This window comes from Sphaerulina musiva, assembly GCF_000320565.1.
Source record: "Sphaerulina musiva SO2202 unplaced genomic scaffold SEPMUscaffold_1, whole genome shotgun sequence".
Classification (NCBI taxonomy): domain Eukaryota; kingdom Fungi; phylum Ascomycota; class Dothideomycetes; order Mycosphaerellales; family Mycosphaerellaceae; genus Sphaerulina; species Sphaerulina musiva.
This window is the reverse complement of record NW_016017383.1, coordinates 3,826,938-3,847,699: the sequence shown is the minus strand read 5'-3', so window position 1 is coordinate 3,847,699 and position 20,762 is coordinate 3,826,938. Positions and strand designations below refer to the sequence as shown.

Below are 20,762 nucleotides of genomic sequence, written 5' to 3'. Positions count from 1 at the left end.
AGGAGGTGCATGTGCACGTGCATAGTGCATAAGTAGTGAGTGTGCATGTGGATACCTCCTACGACTGGACTTGTGCACGACGACGAGACGACGAGATTCTATTCTGCCTGATATCATCTTCCTTTTTTCACAAATAAATAGATGGAAAAAGGAAAAAAAAAATGTCTCGTCGCGCATAACAAGCGCTATCGCTACCTGATGCTGGTGTGTACATGTACCTGGCATGAAACGTGCCGGCCGATGTGTTGGGGTTGTGGTCCGTCGTCCGGTCGAGGGGTTAGGTACGTCTGTACGGGTACCTTAGCAGCTTAGCTCCATCTTGCTTGCTTGCTCGCCACCAACGAGGAGGAGAGGAAGTACATACATGACATGTACTGAGTGGAGGATGTACATGTTGGTTGTAACTACTCATCCCAAAAAGATGGACAGAATTCGCTGCTTCTCCCGCAGAAGAAGATTTATTTTTAATTTTTTATGATTTATGATTACCTACTATGATTATCATGATGATTAGTATCGGGAGGCTTGCTCGTGACCCGGCATCATCATCATTCAATATGAGTTCAGGAGCCGGCGTCGTTAATTAGAGTTTCGCGTTAGACTCAATGCAAGTTGCTCTCCCCTGGCCACTCTCCCCTTGGAGACACTTTCGCTGGAGGATTTTAATTATTCACCTTCGTTCCGGCCTCGATCATCACCGTCAAACCGTGGAGGTACCACCTAGCGCCCGCACGCAGGACAGGCGTGGCGTGTGGCCTGCAGTCAACAGTCAAAAACGGGTCGGGCTCGTGCTCTCCCGCCTACCTCCTACAGGACCACAGGTACCTAGGAGGTAACGCTCGCGATTAAAGGGTAACTCCGTCCTCTTGTTGGGGGTGCGACGTCAAATCTGGTTTTTATATTTTTGACTGTCGTTTGTGATCATCCCGAGAGCTAATTCTCCATCTTACTACCCATCGAACCGCACTACTGTACTGGGGGACGGGATCTGGAATTGGGGATCTGGAACTGGAAACTGGGAACTGGCACATTGAGAGACACACGCACACCTTGCACCCTACGAGCGTCGTCGCCTCGCCCCCGAATACCACGATCACACTTGACTACTACGACGACGACGACGACGACGACGACTACCGTCCTGCCACCGGGCAGTCGCACTACACGTGTACGCGTGTGTACGGCAGATCTACGACCCCCCGATATCATCATCACGGCCGAGCCGGAGTCACGGTAAGGGGATGTCGTCTGCGGCCTGATTTTGGCTCGTGTCTCGCGCGCTCCAGCAAGCAAACAGACGGTCAGCATGGCTGCGACAGTGAATGGGGCTTGGACCTACTCGGTGCCTTTGGAACAGACCGACGGCAATGCAAGGGCGTACAACCCACGTGGCTCGCCGCGTGCAGACCATGAGTGGGACGAGAATGGCAGCAAAGCGCTCGAGCGACGCTCCAGTACGTGGGACTTGCTCAGCGACTCGGAGACGACCAAGCAGCGTAGGACATCGGTGCGAGCGAGCAACAGCACGGCCGTGAAGAAGCGTTCACGAGACGCACTCCGCGAAAACAAGAGATTGCCACAAAGCGCTGCAACAACTTCCAAGGGCACAGCTGGCAGCGCATATCCAGAAGAGGACAATTCGCTATGGGTACACAGAGACAAATTAGCGCAGATTGAGATACAAGAGATGGAAGAGGCCGGTATCTACCTGCGCCCATCCCGCCGGTCTCAGAGCTTGGGTCCTGGCCGCGAAAGTGGCAGGACCAGCCGTTCTGTCAGCCGCTCGGGCTCTCGCAAGGCAGCCCATGGACCGCTGAACGGGGTAGGCTACGACGAAGAGTATACGGCTGCATATCCCTCTCGAAACGATATGAATATGGATCATCCACTTGCGTCACCCCACGAGGACATGCGGCCACAGTGGTCTCCCCAACGGGCAGAACCATATTTTGATTCCGGCAGGGATCCAGAGCGCCAACCCAATAACCAGGCATCGACGGAGCTTCCAAGCAGTACAAAGCCCTTTTCGCAGACATCAACACAGCAGCAGCAGCACATGGCACGCCCGGGCACGTCACGAATACCAGTATCTCGAATTAGTCCCGTACCTGTCCCTCACGATGTGGTGGAGCGAGACTCGCCACTACCTCGCAGTCGCGCTGGAAGTCAGAGCGTGAGTAGCAGTTGGGACGAGCTTCAGTATGCCAGAAAGGCTCGTAGTGCCAGCATCAGTAGCCAAGTGCTTCTGGAGTCCGATCCAGATGGCAAACGAAGATCGCCTCCGGGCAGCTCGAACAAGCACTCGTCGGGCGAGGGCTCTCCCCAGAAAGCGCGTGCGCCGAAGCAGACTCCCACTGGACGTAAGTCTTCAATACCTAGCAGTTCCGCTGCCAGACCAGGCTCATCGGCTGGGAAACGGGCCCCTTCGGCTGCTGCGATTAGGAGACCAGGGTCCAGTTCGGGGCACAAGTCTCGTCCTTCCACAGGACGTTTCTCGCCGGATGGTGAAGCACCGTGGATAGCCACCATGTATAAGCCCGATCCTCGTCTCCCTCCTGATCAGCAGATGATACCCACGCACGCAAAACGTATGATGCAAGAGCAGTGGGAGAAGGAAGGCAAGACAGGAACAGTCTACGATCGGGACTTCAATCTCCTGAACGACGAGGATCTTTCACGAAAGGCACCTGTCTTGACTCTGCAGAGTCAGAATCTCGACGTGCCGGCCAACCTGCCTTCGCCTACCAAATCACTTTCGCCGAATAGCTATTCGACAGAGCATGGGTGGCCGTTGAGGTCGAAGAGCGAGAATGGCAGTGTCCGTCCCGGTACAAGCGGTGGCTACAAGATCACACCTACGATACCCTCCACACCTACTATACAACGTTCCGCAGCGCCGTCTCCAATGCCTTCACAACCCATGAGCCCTGGGCATGATGGGACGCTACGAGTACCAGAGCTCAGCGAGAAGGAAGAATTCGCGCCGAAAAAGGGTTGCTGTTGCGTGATGATGTAACACGTCCCTCACTCGGGCTGCAAGTTTCTCATGTATATTGCGTCTTTATACCCCAAACGCCCGTATCGGGCGATTTCTTTGCATGGACATTATACCCGGCCAAGGACTGATGGGAGTGGGGCCGCATTTTCAACACTTCTTGGCCTGTCTCTTACAGAAGACGATGGTGCTTGGAGGAGGCCCATCAGGAAGAAAGGGATGGGAATACCGGGTTTTTCACATATCAGAATGGACGTGAGCCCCATTCATACCTATGCCGGGAGCGCAAAGACAGTAGTCATCGACACTTATTTTTAAAGAGCGAATGGTGGTCAACGTCTTTTGTCTGAATTTGTTAGCGTTTCAGCGAGCTCTGCGGAAGAATGTGCTTCAGCGACCAAGTTTCTTAGCCCATTTTCCGTTCAAAATCGGGCAGTGACACCGTGGATAGGTTACTACCTACCTAGTAGTGCATCTTATAACATGCCACAGCTACAATGAGGTAGCCTCTTAAGATATTCTTCACCATGTACTTGTATCTTTTTTTCTATATTGAGACGGCCATCTGCCCATGAGCGCCTGTATATATACCACGAATGCTACCAACATGTATGTATGTACCTATGCAATGTTCTCTTTTCTTCGAGATTGAAAGAAGAAACGAGGTGCGGCAATAATATGCCAAGGGCATCCTGGTCCGCGAGACTAGGCAGGCCATGGCAATCAACTGCATCGAACTCTCCTTGTATACATACCTAAGGTACCTTTGGTACCATTGGATTCATTCTTCGGCGAGCATGGCATACTGATTTGAGCAGACGACGCTTTGGTGGTAGTCATCATTGTAATTTCTCATCGACGCACTTACCAAGTGAAGTCCAGCTGGATTTGTAGGCGATAGTCGTCTTCATCTATGACGACGATGTTGTCGCAGCAGCCGCCACCAGATGGGCACAAAGCCCCAATCTTCGACGAATAATGGAAATTCAATGGCCGTCGCCAGGTGAGATACGAAGCATCACAGCCAGGCGAGGTGCCTTGGCCGAAGAGGCGAATGCCAAGATGGCGACTGATGTGGGCCTGCGATAAACCACCACACCTCACACGGAGGACCATCGATGTCTTTTGTTTGCTGCTCTGAAGTAGGTATCTTCGGAACCTTGGAAAACCCCAAAAACATGGCGGAAGCACGATCTGATGAAAGCGAACTCCTCGAAGAAGGTCTCGTCATGATCGAACATCAAGCAAAGAATCCTCGTCTGCCAACCATCTCGGACCGGATCGATCACCTCAGTGATGTGCTACGAGACATATCCCTCAAAATCCACGATCATCCGGAACTCGCATATAAAGAGACCTATGCACACGATGTGATTACGAATTTCATGGCTCAGTACGATGATTGGAAGGTCACGCGATCAGCATATGGTATCGAGACTGCTTTCGTGGCTGTGTACGATAGTGGCCGGCCCGGGCCTGTGGTGTCGTTCAATGCAGAGTATGATGCATTGAAAGGTATCGGACACGCTTGCGGACACAATCTGATTGCTATCGCTTCCATCGGAGGTGCTCTGGCGGCGGCAGATTTGGTCAGGGAGCAGACAATAGGAGGCAAAGTGGTCTTGTTTGGAACTCCTGCAGAGGTAAGGTTTCTTACTCTAGTTGCTCTGACTTTGTTGGAATGGAAGCAACCTGGTATATTGCCCTTCTGTCTATGCTACATGCTGATGAAGCAGTGTAGGAAGGTGGTGGCGGCAAGATCAAGCTGCTCAAAGCAGGTGCATACTCGGACCACGCCGTGGACATTTCTCTGATCTCTCATCCTGGTATTTCACCAGACAGTGCACTGTAGGTGTGCAGCCTGCCCGCTTCCATCTCTAGCGCCCATCTCTCTCATGTTGCTTACACACTACCTCAGAGTCCGAACCGCTGCATACTCTTCTTTCAAGGTGGAATATTTTGGAAGAGAAGCACATGCAGCGGCAAGCCCATGTGAGTGACCCACTTCCTCAACAGCGCCAGCAGCTATAACATTCTCACAGGGGACGGCATCAATGCGTTGGACGCTCTTATCATTGCATACACCGCCACTTCTGCTCTACGGCAGCAAACGCAGCCCGGGGATATCATTCAGGGTCAAATCATCAATGGTGGTCTGCGGTAGGTTTGCGGTTCGTGGCTCTCATATGACCTCGTATTGACACGATATGTTAGACCCAACATCATACACGCATACGCTTCAGGGCTTTTTGTGGTGCGCTCCAGCAGCCGCGACCGCCTGGTTGCCCTCAAGAAACGCGTCATGGCTTGTTTCGAGGGGGCTGCGACGGCAACCGGCGCGAGATTGGAGATCACTCCTAAAGGTGAATATCTGGATCATGTGTACGTGCGCCCCACGTGAAATGAATGACCCAAGACACTATCGCTGATCAATGATCTCGTGCTGCTTGTAGACCCAACAAGGCGCTGGGCCGAAGCTATCGGAACGCTTTCAATCAGCTGGGGGGCAGTATCCCCACGGGCGATCTCGATGTGCTAACCAGTGCGACCATGGCATCAACTGATCAGGGCGACATCAGCCGCGCCATGCCGAGCATATCTCCCAACATGTGCATCAAGAGCGCATCCGGAGGTCCACATACGCCTGACTTTGAGAAAGCTGCACGAACGGAAGATGCTCATCGATGTGCTCTGCGCGTGGCCAAGGGCCTGGCAGCCACAGCTATTGATGTTCTGACTCAGCCAGAACTATTGAAGGAAGCCAAACGCGAATTCGCCTCGATTACATGATACACAAGTACCTCCGGTGGTGCACGACGTGTGCCCTTGCGTAGTCCAATATCGACCAGGAGCGTTGAGGTAATGCGGGCTACCATCTTCGGTGGGGGTTTTAATGCAGTTGACCTCACCAGTGATACATAATATATGCCAAGCTTGAATTGGGAGTTCGGCAGATCCGACACGCGAGGGATTTCCCAACCCAGCATTCTTTCCCAGCGATATAAGCTATTTTCTTGCCGATCGATGTCGGACCTCGTTCCTTCATGACCATTTTCATGGGAGGTTCACTGAACCCGTCTCCAGGGTCCAGCTCTCCAACTGAGACCTGGTGGGATCTCCATTCCAACACGATACCTATCGCATTCCATCAATCTTCCATCGTCGATCGGTAACCACCATAAACGATGAACGTGGGCACCGCAACTCCAATCAAGCAATCACCAACGCATCACACATGCCCAAACCGTTCACTATGCTCGCTCTCAGTATACATGTCCTCCCTCTGGACATCTGACTTACAATTATCCTTTCCTTTTTTCCCTCTCTCGAAATGTCTTTACCCACTACTACTAACTCAAGGGACCGTCCCGCATCTCGCCTCTCACGCCTGATCAGTCCATCATCATGAAGATCTTTCTTCTCCTTGCAACAACCTTTTGTGTATCTGGCATCTCTGCCGCAGCTGTCCCCAAAATCGAGTCCGAAGAACAACATGCCGCTATCGGAAAGAAGCCACAACAACAACAACAAGCCACGCCAGCCGCTATCGCACGACGTCAATTGCCTTTCTCGTCATCCTTGGCCGTCACAATAACGGATTCGAGGACTCTGAATCTGAATTATACAACCATATCCACGACAGCGTCACCAGTTATCACCACCACAGCAACAGCAGAAGCAGAAGCAGAAGCAGAAGCAGTAGCCAACCCAGCGGGATTATTAAAATCTTTTTTACCATTACCACCACTTCCGCCACTACCACCGACAAGATGTACTCCGTCGTCGATTTGTGTGGACAAGATTTCGATTTGTGCGGATTTTAGTCGGAAACGATATGGAGGGTACGTTGACTTATCTTACCTTACTTTTTCGTCTGTTTGCTTTTTGTTTCGCCCGTCTGTTCCTTTTCTACTTTTTTACCTTTCTTATCTTTTTAATTGGAGAATGTCTTCCTTCCTTCTTCTATAAGAGCCCCCCCCCCCCCGAAAAAAAGGAAAAAGAAAAGAAAAGAGCTCGTCAAAACACTCCGACATATCATTCTTCTCCCCTACACCTACACCTACACCAAGTTACAATATAAATTAATCAACGGTTTATCGATGTCCATCCATCTTTACCCACCTGGGCACTTGTTCATCACAGCGACTCTTTCCTTGACTTTCTTTCCTCCTTCCCTCCTTCCCTCCTTCCCTCCTTCCCTCCTTCCCTCCTTCCCTCCTTCCCTCCTTCCCTCCTTCCCTCCTTCCCTCCTTCCCTCCTTCCCTCCTTCCTTCCTTCCCTCCTTCCTTCCTTCCTTCCCTCCTTCCCTCATTTTCCTTCCTTCCTTCCTTCCTCCCACTCCCACTCCCACTCCTCCTTCCCCCATTCCATTCGACTTGCCCGAGACTCGAGTAGGTACCTTACCAGTTGAGGTTAGGTAGTTTTTAGCAAGTCGGAATCGGATACGGCGAAGTATTTCCATCGCAGAAATTTTTGTCATAACACCTATAATAGCACCACAATTCTCATCAACTCATCCATTCGTATGTATTAGTTCATCAATGCATACGTGTATTATTGTTATTATGGTTATGGTTATTGTCGTAGTGTCGGCATGATGGTGAGGAGGAGGAGGAGGAGGAAGAGGAAGAGGAGGGGAGTGGGCGGTTTAGTGGGGATTTGGTGTGTAGGCACCAAGGAAAAATGAGATAGGTAATGGTAACTCTGTTGAATTCAGCAACGGAAAAATTCATTCATTTTCATTACTTCATATTACATGACATTTCATGCTATTACGCCAATTCCTTCTCCGCCGAGATACTCGAGCTTTGAGTAAGATATCTTTCAAACACCCTCGTCTCCAAATCCACATTTCCCACGGCGTTCTTTTTCGCCAGTCTCCGGAAGTAGACTCGCTTCGCCCACTTCCAGCCTTCCACACCGAGGAAGAACAATCCTGAAGCAATAAACACAATGCCCCACTCCCAGCTAATTCCCGTATGTCTGAATACTTGGTCGTTGAGGCCGGGGATATACAACAGCGGGAAGATGAGCACGAAACCGGCGACGACGGCCCAGCAGAGGAACTTGTTCCTCCACACATCCAACATCCATTGGGTAAAGTATCGGTCCGAGTTGGGTTGCATTCGGAAGAAGGATCGTCGCATGTCAATGACTTCCCACGCCAAGAAGAGGGAGAACCACGTCAAACAGGCGAATGCTGTCGCTCGAGCACGGAAGATGAGACCGCAACCGTCATCAATGTCTTGGTTGCAGCCAATTCCAATGGTGCCAGAACCCCAGCCATAGAGAACCAGGACGAAGGCGCCCAGTGTCAAAGCTGCAATCCAGATGCCGAGAACCACCATGTCGATCATGAGTTCCCAGGAGAAGATACCTCGCTTCAACGATTGTGGAGGGCGCTGAAGAACATCAGGGGCGGCTTCCTGGAAGCCCAATCCCATGTCGGGAATTCCAGACGTGACCATGATGATCCAGAGAATCTCGATGGGGGAAATCGGGTAGACGGAAAGATCTTCCGCGTCCTTGAAGACGAGACCAACGAGGAGGACAATGGCCTGGGCAACGTTTTGGGCGAGGAGATGAAGGACGAACTTTTGGATATTGTCGAATGTGCGACGTCCCTCTTCGACGGCGGCGAGGATACTGGCGAAGTTGTCGTCGGTCAGGATGATATCGGAGGCGTCTTTGGCGACATCAGATCCCGCCTGACCCATTGCGATACCGACATCTGCACGCTTCAGAGAGGGACTGTCGTTGACTCCATCTCCGGTCATGGCACAGAACTTCTTGCGACGGTGGAGGGCTTCGATCATGCGAACTTTCGTGTTTGGTGCACATCGAGCGATGACAAGCGGGAGGACGGGAAGTGCGTCGATTTGATCGTCGGAGAGCGCGTCGAATTGAGAGGCAGTCATGACCATGGCATCGGCAACATCTTTGCTGAGCTCCCTCATCTTCGTGGGTAAGATACCGACTTGCGCAGCAATGGCTCGAGCGGTTCCCGGATGGTCGCCTGTGAGCATGTGTACTTCAATACCTGCTTCATGACAGCGGCGCACAGACGGTGCAGACTCTGCACGTGGTGGGTCGTAGAGGCCAATGAGGCCACGGAAGATCAGGTCTTTCTCCACTGTGGCACGATCAATCTCCTTGCCTTCTTCATAAGGATCGGTATAGTCGCGGCTCGCAAGAGCGAGAACACGCAGACCGTGCTTCGCGAGAGCCTCCATGTTCTCGAGAATCTGCTCTCGGTACGCTTCGGTCATCTCGACGGCGGGCTTGTCGTTTTCGGGAATGTAAGATGTACAGGAGGCGATGACACGCTCCACCGCACCCTTGGTGAATGCATACATCTTGTCGCTGTGCAGGTCTCTGTAGATGACACTCATTTTCTTCACGTCGGAGTCGAATGGGAATTCCACAAGCAGCTTCATGGCAGGGTTATCGCCCGACACGGATGCTCTGCGGTTCCATTGAAAGCGAGATGCGAAGACTTGAATGGCAATTTCGGTCGGATCACCACGAGCGTGCCACTCCCCAGAGTCCGTCTGGTGTACCGTGGCCAAATTGGCCAAAGAAGCAGCCCGAAGATAGTCTTTGAGTGCGTCGTTGTTCTGCAGGAGTTCGGCGTAACTGGTCCGCTTGTCCTTGTCGTTGTATGCCACCTTGTGCGGCTCTTTTTCATTGTGAGAGATGTCACCTTTGGTTGGGTTGAACGGTTCTTCAGATTGGTCGATAGTGTACGTGCCGGTCGCTGGGATCCATGCCTTCTTGGCTACCATCTTTCCCTGCGTCAGTGTTCCAGTTTTGTCAGAGCAGATGTCAGTGACGGCTCCGAGAGCCTCGAGCGACCTCAGATTTCGCACAATGACGTTTCGCTCGACCATGCGTTTGGTGCCCGCTGCCATCGTGATGGTGAGCACGACGACCAGCGAGGCAGGAATCATGGATAGACCGGTAGCCACGGCGTAAATGATAATTTCCCGCTGATTGCGGAACGAGTTGGCTCCCAGCACGATGATGGCACAGAGAACGGCGATGAGGAACAGCAGGACTGCAAGTCTCGAGAGCTTCTTTTGTAGGGGTGTGCCCACGTTGACGCCCAAGAAGTGGCCAACGGCATCGGTGCAGGTCAGGATCGCAGCTTGTACGTAGCGATACGTCTTGGTAGTGCCATCTTCGTTGCGCTTGACCGGTCGCCTCCTGCTGTCCTTCTTGCGAAGCGCAGCAGCAATAGAACCAATTTCCGTGTGCATGCCAGTAGCGAAGACAATACCAGTGGCACGACCCTTGGTCACAGTGGAAGAGCTATAAGCAACGTTAAGTCGATCGCCAGGGCCGGTTTCTGCGTCAAACACGTCGTTGTGGGCCTTGCGTACAGGCAGGGACTCGCCGGTGAGAAGGGCCTCGTCAGTCTCAAAGTTGACAGCTTCGATCAGTCGAATGTCCGCTGGAATGGTGTCGCCAGTCTTTAATTCTACCAGGTCACCAGGCACAATCTCAATGGTTGGTAGGCTCTTTGATGCGCCGTCCCGAACAGCTTGGGCTGTAGGAGAACTCAGAGAGCGCAACGAATCCATGGTCTTTTCGGCCTGGAACTCCTGAGTGAAGCCGACTGCAATGTTGATGAAGATGACTCCAGCAATCACGCCACCTTCGATGTACGATTGGATTGCAAACGAAACCGCCATGGCAATGATCAGGACGAGAGTCATCGCATTAGCCACTAGGATCAACGTCAGCATATGCAAGTAAATCTTGTGCTGCTTCATCAGACTTCTTACCTTGGCGCACGAGAATCTTGCCTGGATTCACTCCTTCACCTTCTCCTAACTCGTTCTTGCCATATTCTTCCAGTCGGGAGCTGGCTTCGCTCCCCGTAAGACCATCATCGACATCGGCCTTGAGCTCTTCAGCCACCTCCTTCCATTTGAGGGAGTGTGCAGGTTGACTCAAGGGCTTGTTGGATTGTCCGGAGACATGGCCCTCCAGTGGATTCTGTGATTTCCCCATGTTGTGGTTTGTTCATGCAGGCTTGAACCGGTAGATGATATTCACCACGGTCAGGAATGTAGTGCGTATTGGGATGTATGAATAAGTCGTAGCCGCTTAGCGAGGGGAAGCGAGTATGACAAAGGAATCAAGAATGGTGGAGATTCTGCATCAGGCTGGCGCGACATGAAGGTATATGTATAGCCGCGAATGTAGTCCCCAGTCGGCTCCGATCAAGCACAGAAACCTTCGTGCCCGCAGGTCGACCGATGACAAGACAGGATGGTCTTGGGACCCAAGAAGTCGGACGGGAGAAGGCTTGGCGGGTGCTGTGGTTGATGACACGAGCTCATCAGGCGCTCGGGAGAGCAGGATCAGGATGGCAACGAGCGGGAGGGATCAGGCCATGATGGAAGCAAGACTTTCCGGCGTGCGGGAGAAGAAGGTGGTCATCGTCGTCGTCGTCCTCGCATCGTCGTTGCTTATGCGAAGAGGCCATGTTTGTGGACGGGGGCGGGGTTCTGGCCCACACAATGGGCGATATGGGATGGGAATGTGAATGCTGCAAGGTGGTGATGATGCTGGCGGCCAATGCCAATACCGTAACCCATGTCCCAAGACCGGCGTTCCCCCGCCTGGGGATTAGTTCGCGATAACGTTCTTGGGGCTTCAGCAAGAATGCATGTGAACAATGGCGATCATTCGTCGGTGGCCGCAGTTCAGCCCTGCAGACGTCGTTGTGTTGTTCTAGCCGCTTGGCGAAATCTTCGCCTTCTTCTTCGTGCTGTCCCACTGCATCTCTTGGCGTGTCCGCGCCAAGGAATCTGGAAGCCACGTGCCGGAATGCCCGACATGCCAAGACACAAAACTGCTGACAAGTGAGAGTGACGTAGGTGGTGGTAGGTCCGCCGCATTCGCCATCGGCCTGTCGGCAGCGGTCCCTGCGCTTACGAAGACAACCGAGCAACCAGAGTCATCACTCCCATGTACAGGTACCTACGGTACTTCCTAGGGTACCTTACCTGTAGATTCTCATTCACTACCTACCTTACCTAAGGTACCTTACTAACCCCACCACATCCCAACTCCATCAGCCCGAGACGACACAGCATATACATACCTTCAACCAACAACGAACACCCACCACCACACCACCCCCTCCACCACCGCCACCATTAACTTCATACGCACCTTCTTCAGCGGCGCCCGTTCAGCCAGCCCCAACACCATCATGGCAGCCAAGGCGAAGGCGCAAGAGATCATCGACAGCAATGCCGTCGCAGTCTTCTCCAAGTCGTACTGCCCATACTGCAAAGCGACCAAGTCTCTGCTGAGCGAGGTGGGCGCAAAGCCATACATCATCGAGCTGGACCAAGTCGGTATGTTTCGACAAACATTTCGATGTGTGCCCTATACCTCCACCACGGAATACTGACCGACCCTTCCTTTTCACAGATGATGGCGCCGCTATTCAGGATGCCCTCGAGGAGATGACCAACCAGCGCTCCGTTCCCAACATCTTTATCGCCAAGAAGCATATTGGAGGTAACTCGGATCTTCAGGGCAAGAAGAGCCAGCTTCCGGAGCTCCTCAAGGCGGCCAATGCTATTTAGAAAGGCTAGGATGATGATAAGAGTAGTATTGGCCGATTATCGGGTTGCCCGTGGAAGAGGACGGAGTAGTCGGTTCGCGCAATGCGCCAGAGCTATGGTCAGATTGCGACGTCGCCACGGGTTGAAGATACATAAGAGCTGAAATGCTGAATACCATGACTGAAATGAACATACAATGACTTCTGCGCGTCTCACTGCGTACTGTCCTGCCCTGATCATGCTACATCGCTTCCATTGTGAAACATGCAAGTCCCTACCTACCTACCTTGGCTCTCAATCGAGCTCGCCATCAAGCGCCATTTTTCTCATAGCCTCCAACGACTTCGACACAGCCATCTTCGCACCCTTTCTGTGTTCTTCCATCAACTTCATATGCTCCTCCGACCCTTCTGCAACATCAGGATGCCTCCACTCAAACGTATACGCTGAAAGTAAAACCAGTCAGTCACTCAAAAACAACTTTCATCCACAGCAGCAAAAAAAGATCAAACACATACTCATCAACATAGACCCTTCCGCCTCCCCATCCGAAATCGTATTCGTAATCACCGCTCCATCAGGTTGATGAAAATCCACCTTGACAGGCCAATAGCTCTTACACACCTCTTTCACACTCTTTCCATCAGACGATTTAAACCACACTTTCCTCGTAACTTGACCCCATTTTTCCTCCTCTTCCTCCTCCCCGTTGTTCTTCTTCTCCTCCTCCTCAAGGACTTCACACCTCTCAATCACCGGCACAAATCTTTGCGCTTCTCGGATTTTAATCTGTAGGCCTTTCCAGACTTGACTGTTGAAGAAAGAAAAAACAAAGGGTTAGAATTGAGTTGAACTGAACTTTTTAAATTGATTTTTTTTTAAATTGAATAGAGGGGAGAGCATTTTTGAAGAGGTAATATATATATATATATATACAATGAAAATTTGACTCACCTGCGCGAGAGAATGGGCGTGACTCCAGATGATGGATTGATGGCTTCGCTATATGCACAATTAATCGTCACCATTTTGACGTGACGTGGCGTGAATTGACTGGACTGGACTTGAGTGCTCAATAAGAACTTTTTCTCGATTCAAAGACTAGGAAATGGTACCTTGTGAACGGGTACATGTATAAGGTAAGGTATAGGTACACCTGGTAGGAGGTAAGGTAGTACGGGTACGGTACCTACATGTACCTCCTAGTAGGATGTGGAAGGAAAGTGGCGCCCGTGATGAAAGTGTTTCGTCATGACCCCTCGCCTACATGTACGTGCATGCACACGGCATGTACGCTGAAAGTAAATGCAGCGTCAAAGTACATTTGTGTGAAACAGGCCAAGGCTCCTGGGTAGCAGAAGAAGCGGAACATCTATAGGCTTGGCGATCACTTTGGGTGTTCCGCTTCTTCTGCTCTGCTAGGAGGTAGGCAAGGCACAGATGAGTGGTCAAAGGGCACGGGACGAGAAGCGCAATCAACAAAAAGGCTGCACTGTCAACTTGTCATGAGACACTGATAGTGGCACCATCTAGGTCTAGAGTCTAGATTCTAGGGAGCAACTCGCCAGCTCCGTCGTCACATCATGATGTATAGGCCGTCATGTCCGTCTCGTCGTCACAGGAGCCTAGGTAAAGGAAGTTGACGTCCTTCAAAACTTTCCGATAATCAGCGACGACGACTCATAGCTCATCGTTCGCGCCGTCATTCAACGAAGCCAGCTCGTCGGCGTGTTCATGGCTCTCGTTGCTCTTGATGCGTTGCAGCTGGTCTTGGACATATCTGTTGATGGGGTCATCGGGATCCTCCTCGGGCTTCTTCGTGCTGCCATTGGCGTCCTCCTGGTAGATGCTCCAAGTGCGGTCAGGCTTGCCATTAGCAAACGCTTCATCAGCTTCCTCTCCAGCGAGTTCGGGCTCGGTCTCGCCATGCGTGCCGCTCCAGTCACTTCTAGCACCAATGGAGCGAGTTCGGGTGAGCGAACGAGCAAGTCTAGGACTCTTCCGCCCATTCTGACCAAGCGAAGCCCGACGCTGGCGACTGAACGTGTCATCAAAGTAATGCGCAGCCGCACTACTAGGCGTACGCGGAGTCTGGGGAAGACGACAATTGGTACTAATGCTGGTTAGTAATGCATAGACGATTTCGGCAAAGCAGGTAAACTTACCCAGTGTCCTGGATGATCTTGGCCATGAGTCCAGTCCATCCGGTCTGATGTGTGGCGCCTAGACCGCGTCCAGAGTCACCATCAAAGTATTCGTAGAACCACAGATAATCTTTCCAGTGAGGATCATTGTTAAGCATCTCGTTACCGTCATGAATGGCTCGGGCTCCCTTGGAATCGGCGGACATTAAGTGCTGGAGTCGGTGCTGAAGCTCTTCGGCCACATGGCCAAGATGCATGAAGTCTCCAGAGCCAGTGGGGCACTCAACTTTGAAAGTGCTGCCATAGAACATGTAGAAGCGCAACAGCGACTCAATAAGCAGGAAATTGACTGCAAGCCAGCAAGGCCCACGCCAGTTGCTGTTGCCTCCGAAGAGCCCGCTGTCGGAATCACCTGGGATGTAGCTGACTGAGTATGTTTGTCCGTTGACATCCATCGAGACTGGGTGGTCCTTGTGGTATTTCGACAGTGAGCGAATGCCGAAAGGACTCAAAAACTCTGCCGGGTCGAGCATGTATTTGAGGATGCTTCGGAGGCGGTCCTCATTGACGAAGGAGAGAAGCAGGCGCTCGTCTTTTCCACGGCGCGTCATGCTTGCAATGTTGCGCGAGATGACATCGTGCTTGTTCTTGACGAACCAGTCAAGCCGCTTCTTGAATTGAGGAAAGCGGTTGATGACTTCGGGCTCCAGGGTAAGAGTGGCGTACATCGGAATGAGTCCAACCAGTGATCGGACCGGCATCTGATGTGACCAAGGCCCGCCCCATGATATCGCATCGTAGTAGAAGCCGTCCTCATCGTTCCAGAGAGATTTGGACTCTGCACCGACACGATACTGCATTGCATCCGAGATGAGGATGAAATGCTCAAAGAACTTGGACGCAATGTCTTCGTAGATGCGGCGGTGTTTGGCGAGCTCAAGGGCAATATTGAGCATGCATAGGCAGTAGAAGCCCATCCAGCCAGTGGCATCGGCTTGCTCAAGCTTGCCACCTGTAGGCAAGGGATCAGATCTGTTGAACAGACCAATATTGTCGAGACCCAAGAAGCCACCCTCGAAAACATTCTTTCCATCAAAGTCCTTGCGATTGCACCACCACGTGAAGTTCAGGAGCAGCTTCTGAAAGACGCGCTCCAAGAAGTCCAGGTCCTCGCGTCCATACATCTTGCGCTCGATCTTGAATGTGCGGAAGACAGCCCAAGCGTGCACTGGTGGGTTGACGTCGCCAAAATTCCATTCATAGGCTGGAAGCTGTCCGTTGGGATGCATGTACCACTCTCGGGTGAAGAGGTCGAGCTGCTTCTTGGCAAACTCAGGGTCGATCATGGCTAAGGGTATGCAGTGGAAGGCAGTATCCCAGGCGGCGAAAAACGGATATTCCCAGGAGTCGGGCATGGACAAGATGTCGTCCAAGTGCATGTGCTTCCACTGGGCATTTCGAACAGATTTCCGTTCCGGCGGCGGAGGAGGCATCGCCGGATCGCCGTTTGCCCACTGATCCCAAATAAAGTGGTAGAATTGCTTACACCACATCATACCAGAAAGAGCCTGGCGCTGAATGTTCCGTAGATCGTCGGACATCGGCATGGGGTTGAGCTTGTAGTAGAACTCGTCGGCCTCGGCGAGTCGTTTGTCCATAACATCGTCGAAGCGCTCTTCGTCCAAGTAGCCATCGGTGGCTTTCTTCGTCACACGAAGGCGAACGACAGCACACTCGCCTGGCAGCACGCCCTGGCCCTGGTCGAATGCGTACCAAGCAGCGCTCTTGGTACCAATCTTCTGAGGGTTGACAGCCTTCTTGTCGCCATGGACTACGCGCTTGTGGAAAGCGTCCTTGACATATGGAGTCTTGTTCTTCTTCGATCCCCAAAGTTCCACGAAGTTGGTATCATTGTCGGTAAAGAGGAACTCGGGCTCAATATCAGTCTCGTTGCCACAGGCGTTGGGCGAAGGAGAGCACTGGAAGTAACGCTCGCCCAGCTCCTTGTGCTTGATATGAGTAGTCAAGGTGTCAACCTGCTCGATGCTAGGCTTTGTGTCATCATAACCCCACGCCCAAGTGTTGCGGAACCAAGCATGAGGTAGAATGTGCAGCTTCGCCGGCTCAGAACTGCGATTGTACGCAGTGACACGAAACAGCAGCTCATCAGGGTCATCACTCTCCTTTGCAGTCTCGATGAAGATGTCCCAGTACTTGTTGTCTTTAAAAATGCCAGTGTCGACCAGGTTGTACTCTCTTTCCGTCTTGTTCCGTGCCGCGTTTGTTTTGATCAAGTCTTTGTAGGGAAACTCGTTGATCGGCATCTTGTAGAGAAACTTCATATACGAGTGGGTTGGCGTGTTGTCGAGGTGAAAGTGGCACTCCTTGATGCTCTCGCCGTGTACACCTTGAGGATTGGAGAGACCAAAGAGGCGTTCCTTGAGATGACCGCTGATCAAAAGTTAGCAAACCCGTCAAGAGCGCTGAAGTGGAATAATACGCACTCCTTCCCGTTCCAAAAAGCGAAGGCAAAGTTGAGGCGGCCGTGAGTGTCTGACACGCCAGCAATACCGTCTTCACCCCATCGAAAGGCTCGCGAGCGAGCCATGTCGTAGGTGAAGGAGCTCCATGCATCGCCATTGGAGCTGTCATATTGGTCAGCATATGGCGCTGCTTCAGAGGCCCATCGATGGTACGCACGAGTAGTCCTCTCGTACAGTGGCCCATTGACGTTCGGCAGTGTATGGACCCCATTTCTTCCAGTACTTCTCGCGATTTCTATCTTCCTTCAGCCGCGTCTCTTCAGCGCTTTCGACATGCTGATTGTCGATGTAGACCATGCTTGCTGTGTGGCACTAAGAGTGGCCGGCACTCCGGACGAAGAGCGGCGGGCGCTGTAGCTGTGTTGAGGGAGGGAGGGTGTGTGCAACGGTCGTGAAGTACTCGAGTGGGTGTCGAAGCAGACGGCGTGTGCGAGCGAGACGGTGGACGTGAAAAGAAGTGAGTAGTGGAGGTAGGAGGTAGGACTGTGGTCCGATACTGATACGAATCTATGCAGGATGCAGTGTACAAGAAGATGACTGGAGCGACGTTGAGAGGATGTTGATGATGGTTGGTGATGGAGCGGAGGATGTTTGGCTGACAAGAGCGTCGACCTGCTCGACAAGATGTAAGATAAGCAAGCCCAAGATGCACGGCAAGACTCAAGATGCTCTCACTCTCTCACTCTCGCTCTTTCTCTCTCTGCGTGTGTCTCTTTCCCGAGCCTGAAAATGTAAAGAATGGAGGAGTGGCGTGTACCGGTAGCAGCTAGATGTACCTTCAGTACGAGATATGGAGCTCCCAACGCTCTGTCCGGCCCGCACTTAGAACTGTTCTAGCTGCAGGTGCCATTGATCCAAAGAACGGTGAAGTGGCTGGCTAAGGTAATCAATTCTCTGCGCATTTGTCTTTGCATGTCCATGTGCACCTTGTTACGGTATGGTTGATGCTCCGCGGCATCTCTGGCTGTTCCTTGGCACACGCCGGATCCTGTCAATACCGTCAGGTGTAGGATACCTGACAGTACCTGGCGCTGGTGGCATGGTTGCTACATGGACGTGTTGTTGTGACGTTCGGCAGGGGCCCTTGTCCTCGTCCCTCCTCCACAGCCACCCCACACGGTGAGAGCTCGGGTATATTGCTACCTCCTACCTCCTACCACAGTACCACTTGCCTACATGGCCTGCTGCCCCTACCTTACTTTAACCGTCCTCACGCTACTCTGACGACGGCAGCCGAGGGCTTACATGTACCTACCAGGTCCCTAGGTCGGGTATGTAGTAGGCACATCCATTAGGTACCTACCTACGGTATTGATTTTACAGGTAGTCGGTGAAATTTCTCATCAATAAGTAAGTACAAGTCGGGAGGTACTCAGGCCTACACCTGCCGCCCGCTGACTCGCAGACGAGCCGACGAGTTCATCTAGATTGGGGGGCAGCTGCTACATGTACCTACATACCTTACTTTTCCTTGACCGCTTCCATTTACATACCTGACCTTTCAACCGGCAAGTTCGACTTTCGCAGCTGTTCCTCCAACGGGCCCACCATCGGCTATCGGCTGAGTCTCACCCCGCTGCTCTTCATAGTGCAGTCGCTCGGCCTGCTCGATACATCTCATGTTTGCTGCAAGCTTATTGATGGTCTCCTCGTACTCATCGCCCTCATCGCTATCGAAGACGATTCCACCACCAGCCTGTAGGTATGCCACCCCGTCCTTGGTCATCATGGTCCGCAGTGCAATGCAAGTGTCCATCGCGCCCTCTCGTTCCTCGCCAGTAGCGGCATCGATGTTATTGTAGCCAAACCAACCGACCGCACCGGCATAGACGCCTCGCTTCTCACCTTCCAGTTCGGCAATCAATTCCATTGCTTTTACTTTGGGTGCGCCTGAGACTGTCCCAGCCGGAAAGATGGACCGGAACGCATCAAAGCGGGTCTTGCCTGGCCTCAGGATGCCTGAAACTTCCGAAACTAGATGTTGGACGTGACTGAACCTCTGGACAACCATCAGCTTGTCCACTCTGGTTGACAGTGGATCGCAGACTCGATTGACATCGTTTCGTGCGAGGTCAACCAGCATGACGTGCTCTGCTCTGTCTTTCACGCTGGCGTGTAGTGTTTCTGCCAGTACCTGATCCTCCGCGGGAGTTGTTCCTCGCTTGATAGTGCCAGCGATCGGATGCGTGATGATGCGGCCATTTTCTTCCTTGACCAATACCTCTGGGCTTGCACCGATGATCTGGAAGTCTTCGCAATCCAAGTAGAAAAGGTATGGCGATGGATTGACAGTCCGCAAATGACGGTAGATGTTGAATGGGTGCAGGCTGGTTGGGCGTGCGATGCGCTGAGAAGGCACTGCTTGTATAATGTCGCCCTTGACGATATGTTCCTTCAGTCTTGTGACGTGGGCCTCGTAGCCCTCCCGACCGATGTTGCTCTTGTACTCTTGCTCCAGATCAATTGGACCTTGTGGTGGCAGAGGCAGATCCTTGCTCTTCAACGTATGCACCAACTGTGCTATGCTCGCTTTGGATTTCTCGTATGCATTTTCCAGGGCGCCCGACGGAGCATCCGGAGAGGGCACGTGTAGGTAGCTAATTACCACAACCTTCTGGAAGAAATGGTCCATCGCTACTACGGTGTCGTACAGCATGAACAGACTTTCCGGCACGCCCAGCACATCCTTCATAGGACGTTTGGTCTTTGGCTCGAAGTACTTTACGCAATCATAGCCCACATATCCAATGGCTCCACCAGTCAAGGGCGGCAGCCGCAACGATGGAATGTGAGCAACCCGATACTGTGCGAGCTCTTGGTCCAGCTGGGGCAGAGGGTCGGCTTCGAGGCCATGATTTGGACCGGACACGATGGTTTTGCGAGGATCTGCGCCGACGAAGCTGTAGCGACCGATAGTCTCAGAAGTGGCGGCGGATTCGAAGAGAAAGGATAGCTTTGATCGAGAACTGCAAGCTGATCAGCATAGTGATTCGGTCTGGTGGGATCAAAGCAGCAACAATGGGATCGCCCTACCTTGCCGCGACCTTGAGGTAGATTGAGGAAGGCGTCAAGAACTCCGAGGGGATCGAGCAACATATTGGGATGAGGTTGGGCGCATTGGCAAAGCTTTTGCTGCCGTCGACGATTCGCTGGACTTCGGCGAGCGATGGCTGTACAGCTATCTGCAGCTGTGTCAGTATCGTGAGTGACAAGCAGAAGAGCAGAGTGGAGTCACTTACTGTGGACGCCATTTTTGTGTTAAGGTACCGGCCTAGGCGACGTCAGGAACACAAACTGGCTCATCGAGGTAGGTGACGCCGGACCTTTGCTTCGAATGGTGATGTGGATGTGTATGACATGACAGCACACACATAGTTGCGACATGGAATTCTTGCCATGCACGGATACCAGGTACATGCATGTGAGCGCGGGAACCCCCGCCGCCGCACTGCTGCCGGCCGCTGCGCGCCCACCACGTTTTCAGTTCGCGCGC

The 20,762-nt window shown here is 52.4% G+C and overlaps 7 protein-coding genes across 7 annotated transcripts; 3 read left to right on the top strand and 4 right to left on the bottom strand.

The window, feature by feature from the left end:
* Positions 1–986: 986 nt before the first annotated feature.
* On the top strand, positions 987–3,483 carry SEPMUDRAFT_146564 (uncharacterized protein). Its single transcript, XM_016903733.1, has one exon. It carries the CDS (start codon positions 1,307–1,309, stop codon positions 3,014–3,016), a length of 1,710 nt encoding a protein of 569 aa, XP_016765701.1. The 5' UTR covers positions 987–1,306; the 3' UTR covers positions 3,017–3,483.
* A 665-nt stretch (positions 3,484–4,148) lies between these two features.
* Positions 4,149–6,220, top strand: SEPMUDRAFT_146562 (uncharacterized protein). The gene is made up of 6 exons (XM_016903732.1): positions 4,149–4,638; positions 4,737–4,843; positions 4,914–4,987; positions 5,038–5,155; positions 5,210–5,377; positions 5,449–6,220. The coding sequence occupies exons 1-6, from the start codon at positions 4,174–4,176 to the stop codon at positions 5,783–5,785; spliced, it is 1,269 nt and encodes a 422-aa protein (XP_016765700.1). The 5' UTR covers positions 4,149–4,173; the 3' UTR covers positions 5,786–6,220.
* A 1,497-nt stretch (positions 6,221–7,717) lies between these two features.
* SEPMUDRAFT_146561 (sodium transport ATPase 5) lies at positions 7,718–11,451 on the bottom strand. The gene is made up of 2 exons (XM_016903731.1): positions 10,783–11,451; positions 7,718–10,724 (listed from the first exon to the last, which is right to left on the bottom strand). The coding sequence occupies exons 1-2, from the start codon at positions 11,009–11,011 to the stop codon at positions 7,768–7,770; spliced, it is 3,186 nt and encodes a 1,061-aa protein (XP_016765699.1). The 5' UTR covers positions 11,012–11,451; the 3' UTR covers positions 7,718–7,767.
* A 640-nt stretch (positions 11,452–12,091) lies between these two features.
* On the top strand, positions 12,092–13,726 carry SEPMUDRAFT_122921 (glutaredoxin Grx1). Its single transcript, XM_016901807.1, has 4 exons — positions 12,092–12,369; positions 12,446–13,028; positions 13,101–13,396; positions 13,540–13,726. Exons 1-2 carry the CDS (start codon positions 12,222–12,224, stop codon positions 12,601–12,603), a joined length of 306 nt encoding a protein of 101 aa, XP_016765697.1. The 5' UTR covers positions 12,092–12,221; the 3' UTR covers positions 12,604–13,028; positions 13,101–13,396; positions 13,540–13,726.
* SEPMUDRAFT_36068 (DUF1857-domain-containing protein) lies at positions 12,877–13,610 on the bottom strand (the record flags this gene model as incomplete). Its single annotated transcript, XM_016908626.1, has 3 exons — positions 12,877–13,028; positions 13,095–13,393; positions 13,537–13,610. The coding sequence occupies 3 exons, from the start codon at positions 13,608–13,610 to the stop codon at positions 12,877–12,879; spliced, it is 525 nt and encodes a 174-aa protein (XP_016765698.1).
* A 30-nt stretch (positions 13,727–13,756) lies between the features above and the next one.
* On the bottom strand, positions 13,757–17,974 carry SEPMUDRAFT_146559 (Six-hairpin glycosidase). The gene is made up of 5 exons (XM_016903730.1): positions 17,945–17,974; positions 17,427–17,881; positions 17,231–17,371; positions 14,748–17,177; positions 13,757–14,695 (listed from the first exon to the last, which is right to left on the bottom strand). Exons 2-5 carry the CDS (start codon positions 17,564–17,566, stop codon positions 14,263–14,265), a joined length of 3,144 nt encoding a protein of 1,047 aa, XP_016765696.1. The 5' UTR covers positions 17,567–17,881; positions 17,945–17,974; the 3' UTR covers positions 13,757–14,262.
* Positions 17,975–18,613: 639 nt separating this feature from the next.
* On the bottom strand, positions 18,614–20,576 carry SEPMUDRAFT_146558 (anthranilate synthase component I). Its single transcript, XM_016903729.1, has 3 exons — positions 20,509–20,576; positions 20,303–20,451; positions 18,614–20,235 (listed from the first exon to the last, which is right to left on the bottom strand). The coding sequence occupies exons 1-3, from the start codon at positions 20,518–20,520 to the stop codon at positions 18,771–18,773; spliced, it is 1,626 nt and encodes a 541-aa protein (XP_016765695.1). The 5' UTR covers positions 20,521–20,576; the 3' UTR covers positions 18,614–18,770.
* Positions 20,577–20,762: the final 186 nt, after the last annotated feature.